Source organism: Nematostella vectensis, chromosome 9 (genome assembly GCF_932526225.1).
Source record: "Nematostella vectensis chromosome 9, jaNemVect1.1, whole genome shotgun sequence".
Lineage (NCBI taxonomy): Eukaryota > Metazoa > Cnidaria > Anthozoa > Actiniaria > Edwardsiidae > Nematostella > Nematostella vectensis.
Genome location: NC_064042.1, coordinates 4,452,544 through 4,476,548, shown reverse-complemented (window position 1 = coordinate 4,476,548; position 24,005 = coordinate 4,452,544). Strand labels below are relative to the sequence as shown.

Sequence of the window (24,005 nt, the reverse complement as noted above, 5' to 3'; positions counted from 1 at the left end):
GGTGATGTTTTTATCGCGAAAAGAAAATCACTAAACCGAGAGATCATAGCCGCCATCTTAGGTTTGGATAAAAAATCCAAGATGGCGGCTACGATGACTCGAAACTAGTTTTTCGCGATAAAAACACCACCAAACGCCTCCATACATGCTAACCAGAATACAGCTACTTGTTAACTTATTATTTGATTTATTTCAACTGCCCAGTACAGCATGTTCTTACTGGCAAAGGTGTATATATAAATTACAACACATTCTCACCAAAAATACAATTTTAACAAACCTCGACACCTCTTAAAATATCTTTGAATCCTTGGGTTTACAAAAGATGCCAAATCAGGCATTGACACAAACGTATATGACAAGAGAAACAATATTAAAATCTTAACTCTGAATCTTTACTGAAAAGTGAAACCCACCTTTATAAAGGCCATTTTTAAAGCTGAGTGTTTCGCTGAATTACACACAGATTTTGTGCTAACACGGTAAGAAAAGACAAGATAAAGGGACATCAGTCTTAGTACCTGCCATATACAAGTTACAGTATTATTCGAAAATGCTCTGTTTTCGAATATTGGGACTCCTGTGGCGCGCACGAAGGCCGAGGTTCACTTCCTGGGCTCGATTCCACCAGGATTCCCAATTTTTGAAAACGAAGTACTGACCAGGCTTAGGATAGTGGCAGTTTAATCAACAGAGCAGGTAGGTAAAACAGAGCTACCAAAAAAAACAAAACAATTTCACATCTATAATTCCTGGGTTATTTATTGAATGAATTTATTAACTCAAAGAATAAGCTTTGTTTTGGGATTGTTATTTTGTAGTTTTTTTCTCTCTTGTAAATAAAGCAAAGTAAACTAAAAACACCAAGTAAATTCCAAGCAAAAGCGTCAAATAAATGCCTTTTTTGTCCTGGTTTATATTGGTTCCCTTCTTCTGCCATAGGAATCCTGAATTAAAGAATGTCAAACTTATCCCAACAAACTGAAGATGCCGGTAATAAAAACTATTTAGCATCGAGGGGACAACGAGTCACTTAACTCACAAATTGCCATTAATCCTGTTAATAAAAATAAAACAAAATTTTAATTATTTGCCAATACCGGCCACAACCGCGATGAAAAACCGCGAACAGCTAAAATGTCTGAAGTATTTATCGTTTTCTGACAAATCACAACACAACGGTATTCATCATGGTAACAGGACCGTAGCAGGGGTGGGCCAATGGGAATTTCTGTTCTTCAAGTAGTAAATTTCAACTGTTATTTGCGTTTAAACGAAGCAGTGCTTCCCCCAATGTTCATTACTTGTGATTTGATATCCTGCATGTGATTTGCCGGGGAAAAGAGATCTTTTCTGTTCGTGGTTTGCTTGTTTGCATGTGAAAACCATCGTTAAGAGCCACACACTATCTTTTTATTAGCCATCTTAAAGGGGCACTGGTTATCTTGTACTAAGGGAGTTTTATAAAATATGAAAATTAATGTAAGAAAACAACCTGAAAACTTACTTTTCCTCATCAAATTGTAATAAATAGTTTCGTGAAACAACTTAGTATCTACTTTGTTTTCTTTATGCAATTGCAAGGTTTGAGTTGACCTAAATGTACTATCTATTCCATTCCATCCATTTCCATCCGCTCAACATAAGATGTTTAAGCAACAATATTGTCACTCATCTTAAAGATTAGAGGTCACTTAATATTCTTATATTTTGATTAGCCCACATGACTCTGATTTTTTTTAAGCCTTAAGAAACAACACTAAAAAACACCCTTCAATTTAGCAAGTGCCCCTTTGACCGCATCATTGGTCTTTGTATCTGTGGCATAGTCCGAGGTGGTTATTCATACAGGTTTAGCCCATGAAGTTGGGTACTATTCCCATCTTCTTGGTGACGTGGTGTTGCGCGATGGCGGCCTCTCTGAGGGAGAAGGTCTGTGCCATCTCACCCTCCGTGCGGACTAGATCTATCGCCTTGTCAAATAGTTCCACAGATTTCTCAAGATTACCCCTGGATGAACAACAAAACAGATGTTAAAAATGTGCGGACTAGATCTATCGCCTTGTTAAATAGTTCCACAGATTTCTCAAGATTACCCCTGAATGAACAACAAAACAGATGATAAAAACGTGCGGACTAGATCTATCGCCTTGTCAAACAGTTCCACAGATTTCTCAAGATTACTCCTGGATGAACAACAAAACAGATGTTGAAAACGTGTCCAAATATAAGACAAAACATCAAATGGTGTATGGAGGGCGGATCTATTGAACCCATGGAACCATCCCATGACCAAACACATCTCCCTGTCCTTGCATTTCCCTGGAAAAAGACTCAGCCGCCATTTTGTCATCAACGCATCCATTGCCATCAGCTGATTTAGGAAAACTATTGTGATATTTTAGATAGAGCTTGAGAAGTATGAAGCTTAAAAAGTATAGAACTTTGTTTTAGATGGTTATTTTGAGATTTCCTCACATAAATTGTCTTTAAATATTGGAATAACAAAGTTGTGACTGACAAGGGGTTTTTAGGGTATGTAGACTGTTTCCTGACCCTTCCTTTATGCTACTCCATATCCATGTGAAAAACACTCCAAACAATTTTTTAAAACAAATGGTTTACTCACCTCTGAACCTCAAGTGTGGCTAGAGTTTCGTAAGCAAAGTCACACTTGCTATCCATTGAAATTGCTTCATTCACCAACTCCACTGACTTTCCAAAATCCTGCTTCCACTGTACCATCAACAGCCTGAAAAACACAGGATTACACGAAGCTATTAGACATTACGGGGCTATACTATAATACAAATGGGTATGGAACAAATAGAAATGGACAAAATGTTTTGAGAACCATCCCATCCCATGGGTGAAGTTTCAAGAATGTGAAGCACATCGGTATGGATGGGGGCGTGCAAAAAGCCATCCATGCAAAGATCCATCAGCCTGCCTTTAACAGGAGAGGGATAAGGTTGGAATTCTTAAGAGTCTGATCGCTTTTGTCACAACAATTCCTCAATCAACCAGTCTCTTATCTATTTTTAAATAGATTGTGCTTAAAAGCACAAAGTTTATCATTACTTTGAATTGTTCCAGTTGCTGGTAAATTTTTGCAGCTTGAAAAAAGATCCTTACTGTTGAACATAGCCATAACAATTTTGTATTTAGCTGCCTCAATTTCCTAGCAAAGACCTTTTTAGGGATTATCCGAAAGATATACCAGTATTACATCCAATCAAATTATGCTCTGGTTTTAGATAAAGTAAATAACCTATATTGTACTTACCCTTTGTAGACTTTATGGACAGGGTTTTCCGGTTGTAGTTTGATTGCGGTGTCAAATTTTTCACAGGCTTCCTCAAATTGTCCTTGCTCTTGTAACACCTAAAAGGAATAGTTACTAAGAAAATCAATCAATGTTTTAAATATGTTTGAATTTGTGAGGATGCCGGCAAAGCATTATTAGAGTAAGTCAAACACAACTGGTAACAACACAAAGTTTTGAGAATGCACGGAAGCATGTTTTGCAATGCTGATCAGCAAAATAAAGTTAATTTAAATTCGATAATACACCCCTTGCTCACTTCCTATTGTGGCCATGGTAGGTGTCCGTTGTAGTACACATGACTACCATGATGTGGTATTACTAGAAAGATTACAGAAAAGCTTTATGAAGACAAGGTGGCATAGGAAGGTGTTGTCTCTCGCAAACAGAAATGTTTTATTGAAATGCCAAACAATGAGGACTACTGTAATAATAATAATAATAATAATAATCTTTATTGCCTTAGATAAATCAACATGTCTAAGTTTACAAAATGTAGGAGAAACCGATTATAAGTAAATGCGCTACATCAATTATATGTCACTATATTTAAAGACAAGCCTATTGACAAAAGTATTTTTGAATCGCTCTGAGTGAACCCTAGGATAAATCACATTTCTTTTTCTGAGGTTGTATTTTTGGTCTTTTTTCTTAGGCAGGATTTTGCTCAGAGGATATTCATAAGATCACTGTTTTCATAGAGGCATACATACAACTTAAGCCCCGTGTCATCCATTTAACATACAGCTCTCCCTATACCTGTGCATGCAGACTGAGAGCATCGGGGTTGTCTGGGTTGTTGGTTGAGATCTCCTCAAACAGTTCCAAGGCACCTCTTGCAAGCACTGCATTCTGTTGGAACACTGCAGTCTTGTAGATGCAGTAGGCTAGCTGGATTCTTGCTGGGATGAAGTCTGGGTTGAGCTTTATGCATTTTTCGAAATCTTCCTTGGCCTCAGCGATTTTTTCTGTTAGGAAGTGTATCTGGTGGAAGAATTGTAATGTAATTGTAATTAAACTCAAGTTGAATAATTGAATAGTGAGAAACTAAGCACTATTTGTTCATTAATAAGAGTAACTTGAGGGTGCTTTTATTTGGTCATTCTTACTATTTTGAAGCTAAACATAATAACAAGTTGTGCCACAATCCTACTAGTTATGTTCCAAAAATCTACCCCTGGAACATCAATTCAATTTTCAGGAAATCACCTCAAATAAAATTTGTATATATTTGATTTCAGCCACTGTTATTTCCATGGAGCATTTGTGGGGCAACATTTCTGAGAGACTTCACCCATGATTTCATTTTATATCAATTTATTTCTGTGTGTAAAGGATCGGCTATAAAGAGAGACTATTCAACATTCCATATCATTTTTTTAAAATGTTTAATTACAAGCGCCTGCTAAGATGGGCTTAGGGGATGTGTGAACCCCCTCTGACTGAGAGAAACATTGTCTTTTCTTATCGAAGAGTAGCCAAATATTATACTCTTTGATTATAAAAAATATTCATGACTACACACCCCCTCTCACACCCCTCAGCAAATCCTGACTATGTGCCTTCAGACAGAGGTCAATAGATATGTTTTTTTTCTTTCTGTACCTGAGCCCTGTGATGGTAAATATCAGAATTGTTGGGATCAAGTAATATGGCTTTTTTAAAGTCTTGGTCTGCCTCGGCCTCCCTGGTCTCTTGTATGTGCAAACTGCCACGCTTGATTAGGCAATTTATTTTCAGCTGTAATATAACAAGACAGACTTCTTAAGAGTGATGGTTGACTAATTTCCATTCCAATATTGTAAATAAATGTGATAGTTTAATTTCCATGTTCACCCGTGCAAATACAGTAGACAATGACACCGTTAAATAAAATGTCCAAAAGTTGATTGCACAACTTTTCTTTCCCTTGCATGTGGGACAGGAAAGGATCTGGTTTGGCTACCATCATGCCTTGCTTTCTCTACAACATGCCAAGACTGATATTTGTAGCTGGAATGGCTGGAATCTCAGGCATTATGCTAACAAATGTCTCAGAGGTCAGGATGCTCATTGATAAAACTTTGTGCATGGCAATCATTCTTTGTTTTTTCGCATCATTTCGGATACAAAAATGTAATCTTTGTGTTAAATCAATTAACCAGAAATGATTAAAAGTAGCCATTGGATTGTGAATAAATCAATACAAATGACTTATTTAATGGCTTTATGTACATGATGGCTGACATGGCCAGGGCTATACCTACCTTAGTGCTAGCCTTGTCATCATCCATGTCAATGACCTGAGTGAGATCATCAATTGCTTCTTTCACCTGGGACATGAGAGTGTGCATGGTTCCTCTAAGAGCCATTGCTCTTGCATAACAAGGACTTGGACCTACAAAGATTAAAGAGTCTTTTCCAAATGCCATTTGTTATCCTAGTGTAGTACAAAATTTGAAAATCCAATTCCATCGGCTGATTTGTTGAGGCTGCCACACAGACTTGTGTATGATGGAGTCATGAAGGAGCTATCAGAAGATTTCAACACATTGGATCTCACCACAGACAAAACAATGGGATAAAACAATAGAACAGAAATACAACAGAACCATGAGGTAATCCAACCAATCCTGTTAGGCCTTTCGAGTGGGCTTCTACACTTCTGAGATGATGACAGCGCATGTGGTCGACGGAGGAGTATTTAAAGTTTTAATTTAAAGACTTTGTCTGAAGCAGCCTACTTGTATACTGTAAACGGTGGTCACAAAATGTGAAATGCATTTGTCTTGTCCTTCTGTTCTTTGTTTTGTTAGGAAAAATCACTGCTAACAGATTTTCTTAAATACAGTCCAATTCAGAAAATGAAAAATTGTGCATTTATCATAATATTACACAGTAATACCTTAATTTAAACCCCTTAGGTCTCACCTCTGTTGATCTCATCATCACAAAGATCTATAACCTTGTCAAATCTCTTCTCTTTGATTTCTTCCAGAGCTGCAAGGAAGGGCGAGTCATTTGGAACATCATCCTGCCCTTGTAGGTCATCAGAGAATATCTCATCTGAAACAAAATGCAATGAAAATTATGAAAAATTTTTGCAGCTGCTGAATAAAAATACATAAGCTATATACTGTTTTATTTTCAGCTGATACTGTAAAAGAATGTAAATCTACCCTAATGTTTTAATCTTTAGAATGACATCGAGTCACACAAAGCATCCATTTCCATCAGCAATTAAGCTATTCTTTGGGTATCAAGAGTTCAAATGATGATGGCTAATTTCAAGTTTTCTCGCATATGAATTTCTGTATCTTCAAATATACATAACAATAACAAAGATGTGTCCGATTAGCAATCTTGGTGGTTTCAAGAGGCCTCAAACTGATTCATTGTCACCTTACCTTGACTAAAGGACTCTAAGTATGCTTTGATATATGTTGGAGAGGGAATCGTTGGTTTTCTATTCTGTTGGGAAAGAAAAAAAAGATATTCAAATTGAAAAAAATGTCAGCTAGAATGTGTTTTCGGGCCATTAAACACAAATTATATAGCCCTTTTAATTATTATACTGCAGTAAATACTTTATACATTCTTTATTACATCCAAAACAGACTTATCTGAATACAAACATCGGTGACCTTGTTCACAGAAATCAAGGCAGTGATGCAGTTAACATGTTGTTATACAACTTTTTACTCTATGACTACGACATTTTAATACCTACGACATGTTACCCAATGGTACCTAAATTTTCTCTTTACCTTAAAGTGCTCCTTGGCCTTTTGTCTTCCAATGTCTTTAAGCACTCTATCAGCATGCATCATCCAGCTAGGATTGGAGAAACCCTCAAGGATACATACAGCAGTAAGGTCTAAAGAGGAATACAACAAGTATTATGGGCTTAAACCTAGACCCAAAAGATAAAGGATAAATACAACAGGCTTAAGGGACTTAAACATAGACCCCCAAAGATGCCTATGGCAGTAAGGTCTTTAAGAGAGTAGAAATGCAACAGAGTTTATGTTTATAAACCTAGACCCTCAAGATAAAGAATAAATACAGCAATCTTTATGGAAGTGCCAACTCAAAAATTATATTGCTCTTTAAACCAACAACAACAAAAAGCAAAAATATACTGAATTATAATAATAAATGTTTTAAAACATCAGCTTATCACATTTAAAAAAAATGTGTAGTACTTATTATCAGCCATAGTACTGCTTAAACAAATGAATAAATTGGGGAATCTTGTGTTCTTTATGTTACACATATATGTTCTTGATGTTACACATGTGTTCTTGATGATATGCACATGTTATGTATATGCACATGTGTTATGTATATGCACATGATGCAATCTGATAACTTCAATGACAAAATGAAATGTTGCAGGGCTAACTTAATCCTGTTATATCTGACATGTTTCATATATACAGAACTTGCTCAGAGCCCCTGGAGTTGACCTGTAAACTATACCTTGTAGGCATTCTTGTTTCCTTTCAAGCTTCTCTAGGGCCCTTGCTCTTCTCATCAAAGCCTTGGTGTATTTTGAGTTGAGCTCCAAGGCTAAAAAGAAGATTTGAAAAAGGTTTAGTGTGGGAGACATGAATAAAGGAGGGAGGCTAAAATATATTACTTTAATAATTATTATTCATTATTGAATATAATGAATAACACAGTTAATATTCACCTTTTGTTGCCTCCTCAACAACATTCTCAAATTGGTTCTGAAAGAAATACATAGAGTAGAATCAGATTATTCTGAATTTCCTAAAGGAGTTATATTTTTTGACAATCTGGAGCACACAAATTCTTTGTCAAAGATGGCAACCACCCAGACATCATAAATCACAAGTTATCATCACAGTATTATCAACTGACAGTTCTATAATACAGGTTTTTCCTAAATGCTGGCTGATGGTGAAGCTAGCCAGCTGGAAGAAAATGATTATGTCAGGAGCCAATCAAGGTGGTGAGTTCCTCCTTTGAGCACCCCATTTAATCAAATTGAGATGCTACCCTTATAATGTATGTCATTTTTTCCTCAATTCAACAGGCCTGACATTCAAAATTTATAATCCCTCCATTTGCACATCTTCTCAATAATTTAACACTTCAAAATTGCTAGGTGCTGACCACCAGATTTAGAAAAGTTACATGTTACCATAGATCTGTAAGCATCTAATAACTGGCAAGCCACTTTGTGTAAAGGCATCTACCGAAAAACCTCCACCCCCTCCCCCCCATTTACCATTTGCTCATAAGCAGCTGCCCTGTTCTGGTAAAATGTGGATAGATCTTGCTTATTCTCTGGAGGGCAGAGTTCTATGGCTTCTGTGTAGCACTTAATTGCTTGTTCATACTTGCAGCCTTTAAAGTATTTGTTGCCCTTTAGTTTAGCGACCTGGGCTTGTTCCGACGGGGTCTGCAAATTAGAGAAAAAACAACAAAGCCATTGATAATTATAAGTTAATGTGAGTGGGAAATTACCAGAGATTAAATCACACAAAAAAATTGGGAATTAACATGCGCTGTCAATCAAAATACTTGTACATAAGTTAAGTATATAAATAAGTACATTTTTCTGTACACGAATTACTTGAAGCTTTCTCCATTTTAAGAATCGATTACCATATTAGTTGTCTTGGCCTCTGAGGCACCATCATCCTCTGCTTTCTTCTCTTCGTGGTTCCCTTTCTCTTCGTCCTCTCTCTCGCCTTCTTCCTCGCCTTCTTGTGAGTTCCTCCAGTACCACACGGCGCCAGCAACGCACACCACTGCTACCGGTGCGCCAATTAATAAAGCTATCTGCCATTTCTCAAAGCCACTGGACGACTGCTGTGAACTCATTGCCCAAGATTTGTGTTAACTGGGTTAATGTTTTTGAGAGAAAATGTGGGAAAAGTTTGCAGAACTCAACAAGAAGCGGCCATGATGCAACACGCGCACGCCTGAAAGGACTGCTGCGCATCAAGCCCGCTGACTAAAAACGTGCCGAAGGCTCATCCACATGAAAATTTCAATAAACAAAATCTTCCTATTTTCTATAAGATCGATAGAAACTTTGTAAGCATACAATAATCAAAGCATGAATATTTTCGAAATCAATTTATGAGATGGTGTGTATTTATAGAGTAGATATCGGGAAGTAGTGAATTGCGGGCACCCTGTGGATAAGGTGACAGTTATACCATCAGCAACTGTAAGACGCAGACTGGAAAGATCGGCATTATGTTGTCTTTATGGCGTCAAAACAGTTAGAAAATCAACAAAGTCACCATCCTTTCAACGCCAAACCAACCAGAAGGCAGTAAAGAGGCTCTCGAGAAGTACCTCGAATGTCAGGAACAAGACTTACTCGGAGGGTAACGGTTGAGGGGGGAAAGAAAGTCGCGGAGACAAGCAGTAGTGCGGTACCATCACAATCACAGTCTTCGTCAAGAAGAAGCGTTTTCGAAAGATTGGGGCCCGGTGCTGTGGATGTAAGTACCCGATAGATAGCTTTACATGACTATATTCGTAATATATAGATTTAGGCAATGCCTAAAAGCGGAGCCAGCATTGAACACCTTTTGTGTTGACTGATCGAGGTATTTTTGGGGATCTAGGATCCTGCTCTTTACTGAGATTTATTTATTGTACCAACCAAATGGATCCAGGGCTTATTCAATAATTTAAATTATGTAATATATCAAAGTTAACAAACACAATTCCTGGTGTGAATATGGCTGTAAAAGTTGTCTAATGGTAAATTCTTATGTCCCATCATAGAAGTTCCATTATGAATATTTTTTTTTAATCAAAACAATACTCCGACAAGCTTTGCCCTTGTGCAGAATATGTCATGGATATAACAGCATTCCAAAGATTTAAAATAATATATTTAGACTGTTTAGATGCCATACTGTAATTTTTATGTATTGATTTAGTGGCGATTCTCTCCTTCATTGGACCAAATATTCAGAAAAATTTCTGGAAATTAAAATCCAAAAATATATCTCCTTTCAATGCATTACATATTGTAATGTACATTACCATATAGGGGCCTTGTTGTTGGTGGCCTACTCCAAAATGAATGCAATGAAGAAAAAACAGATTGATTTTGGAAGCAAATCCTAAAAAAAACATCTAAGGCATCACTGACAGTGCTAAAATGCTAACTTCTAATTTCAAACCAAACCCTTTCATTGATCTATGTTTGGGGTAGAGAGGAAGCAAAAAATATCAATTGACTAAAAAATAGTCGAAGGGAGAGGAGATATAAAGGAAATTGACTCAACTTGAAAGGTTTGGTGAAAAAATATAACAGTATGAAAATAATTTGATTGAGCATTTCTTGACATTTCCCCTTTCCCATTATCTTAACCCTTTCACCACCACAGGCCTCTAAAAAGGCCATGTCTATGCTATTCAAGCTATATGAACAGAATTCTATTATTGAAAAAGAACAAGGTTTTTGCTAGTATTATAAAGTTTAAGTATCTTGCCCTAAAAAAACCCTTCCCCTTAATAAAAGTTCTATTAATGTACATTTGTAAAGCTACATTCTGACAAGCTTTGTCCTTGTGAAGAACAAGTAATGGATGAAACAGGGTTTCAAAGATAGAATATAGTGTCAGACACAATTTTAGATAAGATGCAATACTGAAGTTTTAATGTACCATTTTAAGTGGTGATTTTCGCCATGGGATTTAAAATCTACAAATATACATCCAGTAATGCATTATATTTTGGTGTTTTTAGAAACCCTGGATCCAACCATTCCAATGAAATAAATCTATATAAATGTAAGGGGAAAGAGACTTGGAAAAGAAATCCTAAAAAGAAGATATAAATGAAAGTACTAAATGAAAATTTCTAATTTAAAAATCAAATCTGTTCATTAATTTATTTTTTGTGTAGAGGGGAAATAGCAAAGAGCTTCAATTGCAACAAAATTGTCAACAGGGAGAAGGAAAAGGAAGAAATATGAGTAATGCATTATATTTTGGTGTTTTTAGAAACCCTGGATCCAACCATTCCAATGAAATAAATCTATATAAATGTAAGGGGAAAGAGACTTGGAAAAGAAATCCTAAAAAGAAGATATAAATGAAAGTACTAAATGAAAATTTCTAATTTAAAAATCAAATCTGTTCATTAATTTATTTTTTGTGTAGAGGGGAAATAGCAAAGAGCTTCAATTGCAACAAAATTGTCAACAGGGAGAAGGAAAAGGAAGAAATATGACTCTTCTTTAAATGTTTGAAAAGAAAATATAATAACAATAATGTGACAATTTTATTCAGTACTTTTCTAAAATATCCCCTTTCCCATTATCTTTAGGTTGATATAAAACTGTTTTCTTTACAGATTTATTGTTTAAAAAGCAAAAGTTTGTTTTTAGTTTTATATATAAATATAAGTATCTTGTTCTAAAAAAAACCTATTGAGTGTGTACTGCTGAATCACATAGTAATGCCCTAGTCATTCGAGCCCCCTCCCTTATGGTCCTGGGGGAGTCAGGGGTTAATGTGGGGTTTTAGATTACTTTTTAACCAGAATATATCAAGAGGGGTGGTGATATTGACTGTTTTTGACTCTTAACTTAGAAAAAGGCTTTTATTAAAGTCTAATCCCCCACCCTTTCCTGGGACCATGTGTGTGGGGGTATCAAATGACTAGTGAATAAGAACTCCCTACTGTTATCTTTTAAGACATGGTTTTCAATTCTCATGTCTTCCAGTCTTCAGCATTCATCTTTGCCTTCAGGTAGTCCCTGGTTCATAAAAGAGTGAAATTTCTTACAAACAATCTTTTCATCAAGACATTTATAATCTGACTAATTTCCACAACTATTTGAAAAAAAAAATAAACACATGAGATGCAAGATGCAGACAATAACAACAATACATATTGAAAATAGGGTTTTTTTTTCCTCGGTAAGGAAAATTTCTCTTGTTAGTTGAAAAAGATACTGTATCTTCTAAGGATATGTATCTTTTTAGGACTAAGAGCACAGGATATAAAGACAAAGAATGATCTTCTTTAGCAGTATATGACAAATGCAAGACGATACTGGTTAGCCTTTATGAAATATTTCAGCACTAATCAAGATATTTCAACACAATAAATTCAGAAGAATGTCAAAACAAAAGGTGTTATGCTCAAATAATTTGAATACTAAGTTAAGTACTCGCATTCTCAAAGCAAAAAAAAAGGACAACAAAAAGCCTAATAACTGTCATATCCTCAATAGACAATACAAATCGTCGTCTGAAACTCACCTTGCATTGTTTTTGTCGCTTTCTTGTGGTTGTTTTCACTTTTTAATGTGAACTGTTACTTACTTAAATTTACTAGCTAAAACCAGACATATCCCTACATAAATCTTAGCGTGAATGAATGTTAGTAGATCTCCTCTAGTTGACTTTATCCTAAAGTGACAGTTCAGCCTGGCATAATTAATCGATGAAAATCGATCATCGGTTTGCCAATCGATAAATCGATATTAATCAATGAAATCAGCCGATTAATATCGATTGATATTGGTAATCAATGATTAATCTCATCGATTTCATCGATTATCATCGGCTGTCATCAATTGACTACCCTGGCTTCAATATTACATCATAACATTCTCCGGGGCCAACAAATGTTAATAATGTGAGTTCGTGTATCGAAAAATACGTTTACTGAATGACTGTCGTTGCGATTGTTGATAGTCATTAGTGGAGCTATGATTTGTTGAAATGCTCTTTAATGTTTTACTCGTTTTGGGCCAGCGCATTTAGGGTCTTACAATGAACGTATACTAAATAAATGATACATTTGTGCTCTTTTATGTTCTTTGCGGTTATTCAGGTAATATTTAATGAAAATCGATATTAATGGATCATGGTGACATCATCGATTACTAATCGATAAAAGGTCACAAAATTGCAGATCATCGATTAACCATCAATTTCCAATATTAATCGATTGATTAGCATCAATTGATTTCGATTGATATTGATTTTTATCGATTATCGGTTTCATATTAATTATGCCAGGAGATTAATTATGATTAATTACGCCAGGAGTTCAGTAATGACCCTAATGCAGTTCATAAGTATTGGCACCTATTCTCGTCCGGCACCTATTATCGGCCAAACGAAAATAATGTCAAATATTTTGTACACTACAAAGAACAAGCCGAAAGTGACACGAGTCAAAGAAACAATGTAGTTAAAACATGTTATCTAAAGCTTTTTATGGATGTTTGTTATTTCGCTTAGCTTAGGGAATGTTTATCTTACGCACCGTAGGATAACGTATGAAAAATTATTTTCGATTGCATTACATGAGGACTCAAAAATGTCCTAAAAATCTGCAACATTTACCATTCGTGACGAAAATCGCTCAGCAAATCCGCCATTCTGTTATTGGTGTCCCAGGATGCTTTCTGGCCTTTGTTTGAGCCTCGGTTTCATGCTAGCTTTCATTGTTTGAGCCTCGGTCACAGCACCTATTCTCGGCCACTTGAATGATTCAGAACAAATTTGAGCAATAGCATGTTTCACTGGCAATGTGACACATGCGCGTAATGTCAATTTTAAATCGCTTGTGAGAATAGTCGAAGTCACACAATTACTCTAACGTGGAACGAGCTTAACAACACAAAATATCCCTCTTTGACTTGAAATTTTTGCCGAAAATGAATTTCAAAGATAAAGCGGACGAGAATAGGTGCCAATACCTTACATTATGTATTAAGTAGTAGATGACTTAGATTTGTAGTATTTTATGTTGTTTTGGTTATGTAGGTTAAGATGTAGAAGGATACAACTTTATGCTATCCTTAAAATTTTGGTTATTAGGTAGCACATTGCATGTGGGGATTCATTTGTGGAGCAGTTAATATGTTGGGTGGTTACAGTACACCTGGTTAGCAGGGTTATTGCGTGGGGTAGCCAATATGTTGGAGGGTCTCACCTGATACTGTTAGAAGCCTAGAAGATCTGAAGGCCTATTGCAGAACTCTTGAACTGCTCAGCTCCGCCACATGTATGAAAAGCAACATAAAAAGAGAGTGGGGCACTCTGATTTCTTTTCTCCTTCTCTTTTTAAGTGTTACATTTGCTTGATTTTGGACACAAGCTCTTATTGTGTATATATTAACTGTTTCTTCATCTCCATTTTTAATAGTTAAAGAAGGACCTGTAGTATAAAAGGCGCATGCCTGGTCATCATTCCCACTAGACTTTGTTGAGAGCAGAACTCCATAAAAAGAAGCAAAAGAGATATAATCAAGTTGAAATAATGTCTTTAACATTAATGGTGCAAAGACAACTATATTTTCAATCTTATCTGGTGACTGGACAGAAAAGAAATAGAGAATGGAGCGATTTGGGAGCAAATAAGTTTTGAGATTTCGTTATTTTTAGGCGCACGCTGGAGAATAGCATCATTTTAAATGAGTGTGCGCTGTTTTTAAATTAAATTTTCAATCACAATTTTTGTCGTTGTTGCCATGGTATCCTGCTCCCGTTATTGTCTTGTGTATACAGAACATTATTTTAAACTTCGAAATTGTCAAAGTTAATCTACAGCTCTGCTTTTTCGATATTTATGAAGCTCTGCACTTGATGTGGACTAGTGAGAATGACGACTTTATACCGTGGGTCCTTGTTTAATTAAAAAAAGCTGGCTTTAAAATGTGACCTTTTTTTTTTATAAAAAGCAGCGATCCCAGCCCCGTGAGGCTTACCAACCCGAGAGATGCCGTAACTGGTTGAGAGATGGTCGCTGTCTGTATGGGAATAATTGCAAGTTTCTCCATGGGCCTTTCACTGACCCAAAGCCGCGGACCAAGACAGTGAGGAGTGTGGTACAAGGTACTGCAAGGTGGGTATCCAGAGATTGCGGCATTGAGTAGGTCAAAGAGAGGTATAACATTGGTTATTCAGGCTTCTCTTTTCTCATGCAAGAGGACGAGGGCTTTAACCTGGGTCACCTCAGCTCAGGATAGTTTCAGTGTAAAAGCCTGGCCCTTCCAGGAACTGTGAATTCCTGAGGAAGTTAAGCCAGAGGTCCCTCACCACACTTTATTAACCCGTATTAGGATATGTAAAAGACTTTCTGGGGCCCCATGGTACCATCTTCAGTGACAATGCTTACACACTAACTCACGCTCATGCTTGTTAAGTGCTTGGAGCAGTACATACTGTATCTACACACTGACGAGTAAAGTGGGTCTTCAGTGAAGTGCATTCATGTCTGGTGATGTTGATTTGTGCTGTTTTTTAGCTCTTTTACAAACCACCACTGTATATTGCAAGTTGATCATCAGTATGCTTGCTGTTATAACATTTATATCTAGTCTTATTTTAGTAGTGCTAACTGCTTTTTTTTCATACTCAAACCTGGAAAGATCTGAGGAAGAAGGTAAATCTGACATCTTACTGATATTTGTTAGTTATTTATTGATGCTTTGATGTTTTTGTCTATAATTCCATATTTTTCAGGAAAAGACTATTTAAAATAAGACAGTATACAATAGATTCTTGTTATTTTTCTCAAATAAACAAAAAACTTCAAATATTTCATTCCATGTACTTTATACATGACATACTAGACAATTCTTTCTTTCTCTTCAGATGAAAGACCTCACCATTCTCGTACCAAAAGCCTGGATAGTGTTGATTTTGAGGAAGACGATGCCAAAGATCTTCAGCATAAGCAAAGGAGACCAAGAGTAGAGGAAGAACCGGGTGACTCGCCCCAAAAGAAGGCAACGAAGGTCAAGAAGAAGCACACACCAAAACACGGCACAGATGGTAAGTCCTCTACCAAGAAAGTCAGCATTGTGCAGGTGTTTTAGTTAGCAGGGATTTTAAGTGTTTTAGGCATTAACATCACGCCATGTAAAATTATAATTTTAGTCGGCATAAACATAGCAGTGTTTTTAGACACCGTACATGGATCGTCTCGCGGGTTGATACTTCATGTAGCCATCAATACAGTGTGTCCTAGATACTGACCCTAGCCCAAACCCTAATCATATTTATAAGAAAAGCAGGCATGTAAATTGGCAAAAACGAAATAAGTGTTCTGTGTGGCATAAAATAAAGATTCATCAATCACGAAGTTTGACAGGTCAGTTTTGAGCCAACAATTTTGTGCTTTATGCTGGAGTATCAGTAGGTGGTAAATTTAGAAAAAAAATTAAGTGCACAGATTTCGAGATTTTTATTTTAATATAAAATAATTGCTTCCATTTAGCTTGCAAGAAAAAAATTATTTGATTTCCAAGAAAAGTGAATCTAGCGGAATCTGATAAAGCATATATGTATTAATAAAATCTGAAAAATTTACAAAAATCGCGCCAAAAATGAGTCTTCTATAGGGAACTTAGTATAAGCTGTTTATCCAAAACAACCTCGGCGCGCCACCTTAAGCAGTATGATGCTGGACCAGGCTTATTATCTTGCAGACCTGCATTTAATTAGACCGGCCGTATACAATGGTTTTTGATTCCGAATTCACCATGTATAAAATTGTTAACATTTCATACGGCTGAATTTTATCTGACGTTAATCAGCCTTTAAACTTGACCTTTTCATGAAAGAATTTTCATGGTGATATTTCATTTGGGTGAAAAGTGAGTGAAAATACTGCAGAATTTTGACATAGCAAAAATTGAATGCCCTTTCTGTAAAACAGTTAACAATATTACAGTAGTAAGAATATTGCCCGGTTCATTATCAACAACTAACCATTTAACTCACTCGCAAAGTAACTAAGTTAATTGGTTTTTGCTTATTTTTCATTCAGATGATGAAGAGCCAGCAAGTCGTAAGCGCAAGAAGAAGTCCCACAAAAAGCGGGACTCCACCCCAGAGGCCGCCCCCTCCAGTCCTGGAGTGCTTGCGGCAAGAACTGCTATGCAATGGGAAGACCAAGGGGAGCTAGACTATCAGAAGCAGCTTGCCTTGGAGAAACGGAGACAGGACCTTCAGCGGCAGCTAGCCCTGATGGACGAGGAAGATGCTGCTGTTGATGACGGGTGGGAGGGCAAGGAGGTGAGGAAGGAGGCAAGGCGGCAAGAGGAGGAGCACAGGAAGGTGACTGTTGTACACAGTAAGCTCCACCCGGAGCAGTCCGTCACCCCTCCTGCCAGCACCTCGCCCTCTGCACCACCCCCAGCTGCCACCGAGAAAAAGAAGAAAAAGAGAGAGGGAGATGGTAAAGTTAAAGTCAAGAAGGATGGCTCACCTCGCAGGAAGGATGAAGAGAAGAGGAAGGTCACTACTGATGAGGAAGACAGAGGAGCAGAGAAGATAAAATCTAAAGACAGTATCTCAGAGGAGGAAAGAGTTGCTGAACGACCACCAAAGAAAACTCCTCAAAAAAGACGCCCAATGGAAGAGCCTGATTATAGAAGTCTTCCCGTACAAGACGATGTGCGTTCAAGATCAGTGGAGGGTGAGCCCGCGAGGAAAGAGAGATCAAGCCCAGAGAGAAGAATGGGGAAGCAGAGACGTGATGTAACTTTGGACTGGGAGGAGCCTTTGCCAAGACACGTGGATGAAAGGCCCCGGCGACCACATGATCATCACGCGGATCCCTACGATTCACACGCCATAGCGGAAGAATACCCTCGGGGACGGGATCAGGGGAGGGAAGAGGGCAGGAGGGATATGACCCCAGAGTCTCACAGGAGAGGACCACCATCCCGTCACGACAGGGCTCCACCCCCTGCTTCCAAGCGGATTCCTACAGGGGAAGGGCACAGGGCAGAGGAAGCCAGGTCAGCAGAGCGTGGGCGGAGGAGGGAAGGTGAGCGAGGCTCAAGTGGACCTAGAACTCCGTCCCCAGATAGGGGACGGCAAAGGACTCCCGAGGGTGCAGCCGGTCGGTATTATGATGAAGGGCCTGATGATAAGCTGGAGTATCCCGTAAAGGGCGGTAGGGGTAGAGGACCAAGGACACCGCCCGGTGATCCCACCTACGAGCATACTAGGGGACCACCCCCTGAGAGACATGCCCGACCTCCAAGAACCCCTCCCTCTGACCACGACGATCGTCCGTTTAGCCCTATTGAACAAGAGGCTAATCGCAGCAACCGATTCTCTGAGCGTGATGGGGAGTTTTCCCGACGACAGCGCGAACCCGAGGCGATGGCGCGCGATAACAGCTATCCAGACAGGGCAAGATCCGATGGTGATTACGATAGACGAGGATCCAGAGATAACGAAACGAGGGGCGCTAAGCCAGTCGAGGACTATCCCAGGTCTAGACCTAGAGACGAGAGCTTTGAGAGAGGGCGACCGAGGGATAACCGAGACGATGATTACTCGAGAGGTCGCGAGAACAAGGAAGAGGACTACCCGAAGGGTCGGCATCGTGACGAGAGACCCGAGGAATTTCCGAGGAGAGGCCGAGATGAGCCCGAGTTTGTGCGGCCCCGAGGAAGAGACGATGGAGGAAAACCCTCGCGAGAACCCCCGCGTGATCAGCACCGGCGGCCTTACGATGATCCCGGGGGACTGGAGCGGGAATCCCGCGGGGAACGGGACGCCAGGAGGGACGACCCTCGCGAGGACCGTAGACCTGACATGATCGAAGGGTAAGCGTCAATTATTGGAGAACCGGTCTTCTTATTTTGTCGAAATACTTTATTTTTTTACATTTATCGATAATTGTGTCGATCAAGGTCGTAGGTGTAGAAGTTAATCGCTTTTGACGAGGATGGAAAATAACGAAGTTATTTTGTTAGTTTGTTTATGATAAGCCATTAAGATAATTAAGCTAATTCCTTATTCACCGAAATTTATTCCATCTTACAATAAGACTGGTTTAAATATATCTTTAAGGCAACAAACATTAAACAGTTTAGGGGCCGTTATATTTTTCAATATGAAGAGAGTTTTTAATATTCAAAATAAAAACTAAATAAAAGAGTCATGCAAGTCGGACAAACATATAAGCTTATTAGGATTATTGGTTTTATTGAGGAATGACTTTCTAATTGAGTTTTTGTCCGTTTTTTTAAAGGCGTGGACGTGATAGGCCGGAGAGACCGGACAGAACCGGCGAAAGGGGACGCGAGCCCCGCTACAGCACCCCACAAGGACCAGACTACCATCGCCGACCATCCCCATCCCCACCCGGACCCCCTAGAAACGCCCCATATGGCCCCCCACGGGGACGATCACCGCCACCGTCGCATCGCTTTGATGACCGAAGGCGACCAGACGAAGGCTTCCGGGGGGCACCAGGCAGAGACAATATGGGTGGGCGAGGGAGGGGAGGGAGGGGGAGAGGAGGGTATAACGCGCCTTATGACAACCGTGGGAAACCAGGCGATGTCAGGAGACGGAGCCCCCCTTCAGGACCCTCCAGGGGATTTCAAGACCGTGATCGAGGGCCCCCTGGCCGTGGAAGAGATGCTCCTCCCGGCAGAGGTAAGGGTTTGCTTGTACTGAGTCATCTCTCTATATTGTAGACAAAAGTGCATCGAATAGTATTTTCCTTTTCTTTTAAAAAATTGTCGTTTCTCATGTCTCTCGAATTAGTTAATTTCTTCATGAGCTGCATTGTAACAGCGCATATGTCGCAAACATAGCAATGTGGCAAGTGGGCCACACTGGCTAAGTGGAAGTAGCTGATTAAAACTTTAAGACGGAGAAATGGAATCTAGAAAGTGCTCATACACCTAGGTGGAAGGAATAGAGGTTCAACTGCATATCATTATCGCTGTCCCTACGGTCTGATTGGCCAGATGGTTTTCTAATGTGATTTTTACGTGAATGGGGGCATTTGAGCTCACTAATGTTTAACATGTGATACCTTTTCAAAGGCCAAGGTTACACGAACCGTGGCCGAGGTCAACCTGGAAACCGATACCGCGACCAAGGGGCACCATGGGATCGTCGTCCTGAACGGGACAACTCGCGGGACCGAGGTACCCGCCCTTACGATGATCGTGACAGGCGACCGCGCGACGCCTCCCCGCCACCAGGGCCTGGGTACCGTGAGCAAAGATCCTGGGATGGGAGACGCGGTAGCCCGCCTCCCCCCATGGCACCTCCGCCACGTAGTGCCAGTCCTAACCACCGGCCCCCGTACGAGGATGACCTTGAGGGACGCGCGAGGGTTGGGGAGAGGGAAAGGCCGCCGGACGCATGGGAGTATCCTGAGGATGATCCCCAGGGGAGAGGGGTGCGGTAAGTATGAGTCTTTTCAACGAAACTACACTCCCTCCACCACTTCGCACCACGCCCCAGGAATCCCCTTCCCCCGGGAAAGAGGGCTAGAAAGACGACCGAGCTTTGGGTAATGCATCAGCTTTAAGCTGTTACAACAAGAGAAAAAAATTGTATCAGAACTTTAAAGTTCAAATTGTTAATATTTTGTTGTACATACAAGATGGTTAAGCCAGACAAGAAAAATTGGAAATTGGACGAGAGGTACAAAGCTAAGCTTAGACTGTGCACCGCAATATAAAAATAACAACGGCTATTATTGGCACATATTTGCCTTACGCATGAAGATCACGGTGGAGGCAGGCCACGGTGAAAACTGAGTAAAAGGCAGTTAAAGATTCGTTATTACTCGGATCTAGTGTTTTTTTTATCCTTTTTCCTTTTTTCACAGCAAGCGTCCCGCTAAAGCTTCGTCCCGCTCGCTCTCGCCCGTGGAGCACAAGAAACACCGCAGCCGCTCCCTCGAGATCCCTGGGCTTCCCTCAGAGCCCCTACACCCTCCCAACGAGGCTACACTGCCTCCAACGCTACGAACCACGCCCCAGAAATCCCCAGCCCCGGGGAAAGAGGGCAAGAAAGTCAAGAAAAAGAAGGAAGGGAAGAAGTCAGGTCGGTCACCGAGAGAGGGCGTGGTGACTGAGGAGGGGGCTGATGTCGACATGGGCCTTGGAGGGGAGGAGGTGAAGACAAAAAAGCCAAAGAAGGAGAAGAAACTGAAGGAGAAGGGGGCGAAGAAGAAAGGAAAGAAAGCGGCGGCGGCCGCTGCTGCTGCTGTGACAGAGACAGCCGTGGAAGAGGAACCTGTTAAGGAAGAACCTGAAGCAGTTGTTGAGCCAGAGGGGGTGCTAGAGGGGGCTCTAGCAGCTCCCGAGGGGGAGGAGGTAGGTTTAAAGCCTGGTAAGAAGAGAAAGCACGCGGACGGAGACCCTCTGAAGGGAAAGGACGGCGAGAAGAAAAAGAAGAAGAAAAAGAAACACACCCAAGAGGTCGTGGTGCAGCCTTGGGCCGACGAGGACGAGGAGCGAAATGCTGCCGAGGCTGCACGAGCAGTCTCCGAGGAGAACCAAAGCAAGTCCGAACTCAGTCCTGAGCCAACGAAAGTAGAGGAAGAGAAACCCGCAGATGAGATGTTTAGCGATTGGAGCGACGATGACAGTCCAGTCGGGGATGACTCGTGGCCCGATAACCCCCCGGAATCTCCCGAAGATCAGCTGCCGACCTCATCGGTAAAAGCTCGGACCCCATCACCAGCGCCGCCCGAGGAGCCAAAAGGGCCGTCGTTTGAAGACGTTTATGACCCGATTAGTGATGACGAGTTTGACGCAATGTATACACAAAGCGACGAAGAGGAGGATGTCGAGGAAGTGAACAAGGCCCCGGATGTTGAGGAAGTGGATTGGAGCTCATTAGCTGCAGCCAACACCGGCCTTCAGAAAGGTGAGAAATCAAGTTCCTTTTATTGAAGTTGTAAGAGGGACATGCTACCGACTTACTACGCTAATTCGACTGAGCCAATCAGAATCGCCAGAGTGTAGCAATTAGTGTTAAATTAGACAAGATTGATTTGTATTCACCAATTAAAAACGGGCTACGGATCACGGTGTAGACCTTAGCGTAACACACAGGACTTTTAGACACAAAGTAGATGAAAGTAGATGCGTCGCCTGTTATATCTTTTGTACGTATCTATCGTACAATCTTCAGCGAGTATCGTTATACCACTCCTATTGATATTGATTTTTCTGTTTCTTTGTAACAGAGAAAGAGCCACACGCCCACCTTCAGCGCTTCACACCAGGTCACGTGTTCACAAGAATCGGTATCTCACCGAGCCTAGCTGGTCAGCGGCTTACGAACTTAGTCAAGGAAGCATGCGCCAAAGTTACGAGCGAATCAGAACTGTTTATCCCAACGGAGGGTCCTAAATGCCTTGGGGCTTATGTAGCGGCGGCGGCCTCTCGTAGAAGGTACAGGAAGGGACTGATGTCAGATCTGGGACCCTGTCGGCGCGCACTGTGTGCAAGAAGGGATTTAGCGATCAGAAAGCAGCTTGGACGTACTTCAAACAAGGTATGCTACGGCTAGTTAAAGCCGCATTGTCACCAGTTTACTTCCGGAGGTCCGACGGAAACCTCAACCGTTAAAAGACCAAAGAATCTTTTAAAATCCCAGATATTGAACAGGCCATCCGCTCTAAATTATCAAATACATCCTCAAAAAATCTTCCAATAAACACACTGCTTTCAATATCTTGAAATATTTTTCGCGTTTTCCGTTAAAAATCATCGGATATTGTTACGTAATCGACCGGAAGTAAACTGATGACAATGCGGCTTTAACTACGAGTCCCATCACAGGGATTTGTTTGAGACCAAGGACGAAGGGGTGCCATGGACGCATTTCAGAACAGGGTTCATTTGGTTCCCCCCCCCCCCCCCCCCATCTTGGATTTGTGCCGAGATGTGAAGACCTTGTCTTCTTAGACTCAAAGAATGAACCGCTTTTGGAGCTAGCCCCTGTTGTACCATCCCAATGAGAGTGCTATGAACTCTAAACTGTTGGGGCACCGGAGGCACGTGTTCCCCCAATGTTCTCAAAAATGATAAGGAAATGACCAGTAGGGCCATGGCCGCGCCCCTCAATATTTTCTTTATGTTTCTGTATTGTCCCTCCCTCCCAATCTTAAGTGGCCTGCTACGGCTCTGTTGTGTGGTCTTCTCCACCCATTTCCGTCCAAAGAGGGCGGAGAAGAAGGACTTATTTATAATTCATAATCCTTGCGACAATATCGGTCTGCGTTTTTTGGCATCTATCATTATAATGTACAATAATGGCCAATTGAAATGACTTTACAATTATTGTATATCAGCTGGGCAAGGTTGCTGTGCTTGCGGGCTCATCCTCAGCGCCAGTTGACCGGGAACTATTCCAAATGAGCGTGGCATTGTACAGAAAGGACTCTACCGAGAGCAGCGAGACAGCCCTACCTCCCAGGGTGGGGCAAGCGGTACTCAGCCCCGCATAGGTATAGCGTCAAGCCACAGGGAGACTAGTCGAGCTTTAACTAGGCCACGCTAGCTATGGCAGTACACTCTCAATACCACAGGTGGACCACGCTAAGTATGGCATACCATCGGGAGACCACGCCCTTAAAATAGGTACCACAAAATGACGGAAAAGGTTCTGTAAGCCTAGTTCTAGGCCTTGTTATCGGGTCTCCTGTGTTTGGAGACGAACCCTTAGAAGGTACGGGTAGTGAATCAAGATCACCCGTGACGTCGCATTTTCGCTTTGTCAGTTAACTTAGCGTACGTTATTAGTTAGCCAAGTAATTTTACTTCAACATACAGAATAAACTGATTTCTTATCGTCTATTGTGCCTGGTTAATGGTTTGGCTACGCCTTTTGCAGCAGGACGATCCAAGAATCCTACAGTGCGTCACTAGTTTGATGAATCGTTTGATGAA

The 24,005-nt window shown here is 40.4% G+C and overlaps 2 protein-coding genes across 5 annotated transcripts; one reads left to right on the top strand and one right to left on the bottom strand.

Annotated features, from left to right (window-relative positions):
* Positions 1 to 744: 744 nt before the first annotated feature.
* Positions 745 to 9,297, bottom strand: LOC5517331 (mitochondrial import receptor subunit TOM70). Of its 3 annotated transcripts, XR_007313615.1 has the most exons (14): positions 8,942 to 9,297; positions 8,562 to 8,735; positions 8,001 to 8,037; positions 7,787 to 7,876; positions 7,072 to 7,181; positions 6,712 to 6,775; positions 6,236 to 6,370; positions 5,572 to 5,702; positions 4,931 to 5,065; positions 4,085 to 4,309; positions 3,287 to 3,384; positions 2,630 to 2,752; positions 1,735 to 2,010; positions 745 to 1,694 (listed from the first exon to the last, which is right to left on the bottom strand). XR_007313615.1 is itself a non-coding variant. In XM_001637249.3 (13 exons), exons 1-13 carry the CDS (start codon positions 9,158 to 9,160, stop codon positions 1,854 to 1,856), a joined length of 1,698 nt encoding a protein of 565 aa, XP_001637299.2. In that variant the 5' UTR covers positions 9,161 to 9,297; the 3' UTR covers positions 745 to 1,853. The 3 variants fall into 3 exon arrangements, 2 of the variants coding, with proteins under 2 accessions (XP_001637299.2, XP_048588035.1); XM_001637249.3 differs by having other exon boundaries at positions 745 to 2,010; XM_048732078.1 differs by lacking the exon at positions 745 to 1,694 and having other exon boundaries at positions 1,888 to 2,098.
* A 122-nt stretch (positions 9,298 to 9,419) lies between these two features.
* On the top strand, positions 9,420 to 23,910 carry LOC5517330 (zinc finger CCCH domain-containing protein 13). Of its 2 annotated transcripts, none has more exons than XM_048732077.1 (10): positions 9,420 to 9,792; positions 15,015 to 15,175; positions 15,702 to 15,715; positions 15,928 to 16,107; positions 17,105 to 18,899; positions 19,328 to 19,737; positions 20,133 to 20,499; positions 20,930 to 21,975; positions 22,298 to 22,608; positions 23,408 to 23,910. In XM_048732077.1, exons 1-10 carry the CDS (start codon positions 9,649 to 9,651, stop codon positions 23,561 to 23,563), a joined length of 4,584 nt encoding a protein of 1,527 aa, XP_048588034.1. In that variant the 5' UTR covers positions 9,420 to 9,648; the 3' UTR covers positions 23,564 to 23,910. The 2 variants fall into 2 exon arrangements, with proteins under 2 accessions (XP_048588034.1, XP_048588033.1); XM_048732076.1 differs by having other exon boundaries at positions 9,425 to 9,792; positions 15,012 to 15,175.
* Positions 23,911 to 24,005: the final 95 nt, after the last annotated feature.

Coding starts and splice junctions, on each gene's coding strand:
- LOC5517331 (XM_001637249.3), bottom strand. CDS start 9,160: ATGAGTTCACAGCAGTCGTCCAGTGGCTTTGAGAAATGGCAGATAGCT. Junction 8,038..8,561: donor CAGCTGCTTATGAGCAAATG/GTAAATGGGGGG, acceptor TATTTCTTTCAG/AACCAATTTGAGAATGTTGT. Junction 7,877..8,000: donor TGTTGAGGAGGCAACAAAAG/GTGAATATTAAC, acceptor TCTTCTTTTTAG/CCTTGGAGCTCAACTCAAAA.
- LOC5517330 (XM_048732076.1), top strand. CDS start 9,649: ATGTCAGGAACAAGACTTACTCGGAGGGTAACGGTTGAGGGGGGAAAG. Junction 9,793..15,011: donor TGGGGCCCGGTGCTGTGGAT/GTAAGTACCCGA, acceptor TTTTATAAAAAG/CAGCGATCCCAGCCCCGTGA. Junction 19,738..20,132: donor AGATGCTCCTCCCGGCAGAG/GTAAGGGTTTGC, acceptor ACCTTTTCAAAG/GCCAAGGTTACACGAACCGT.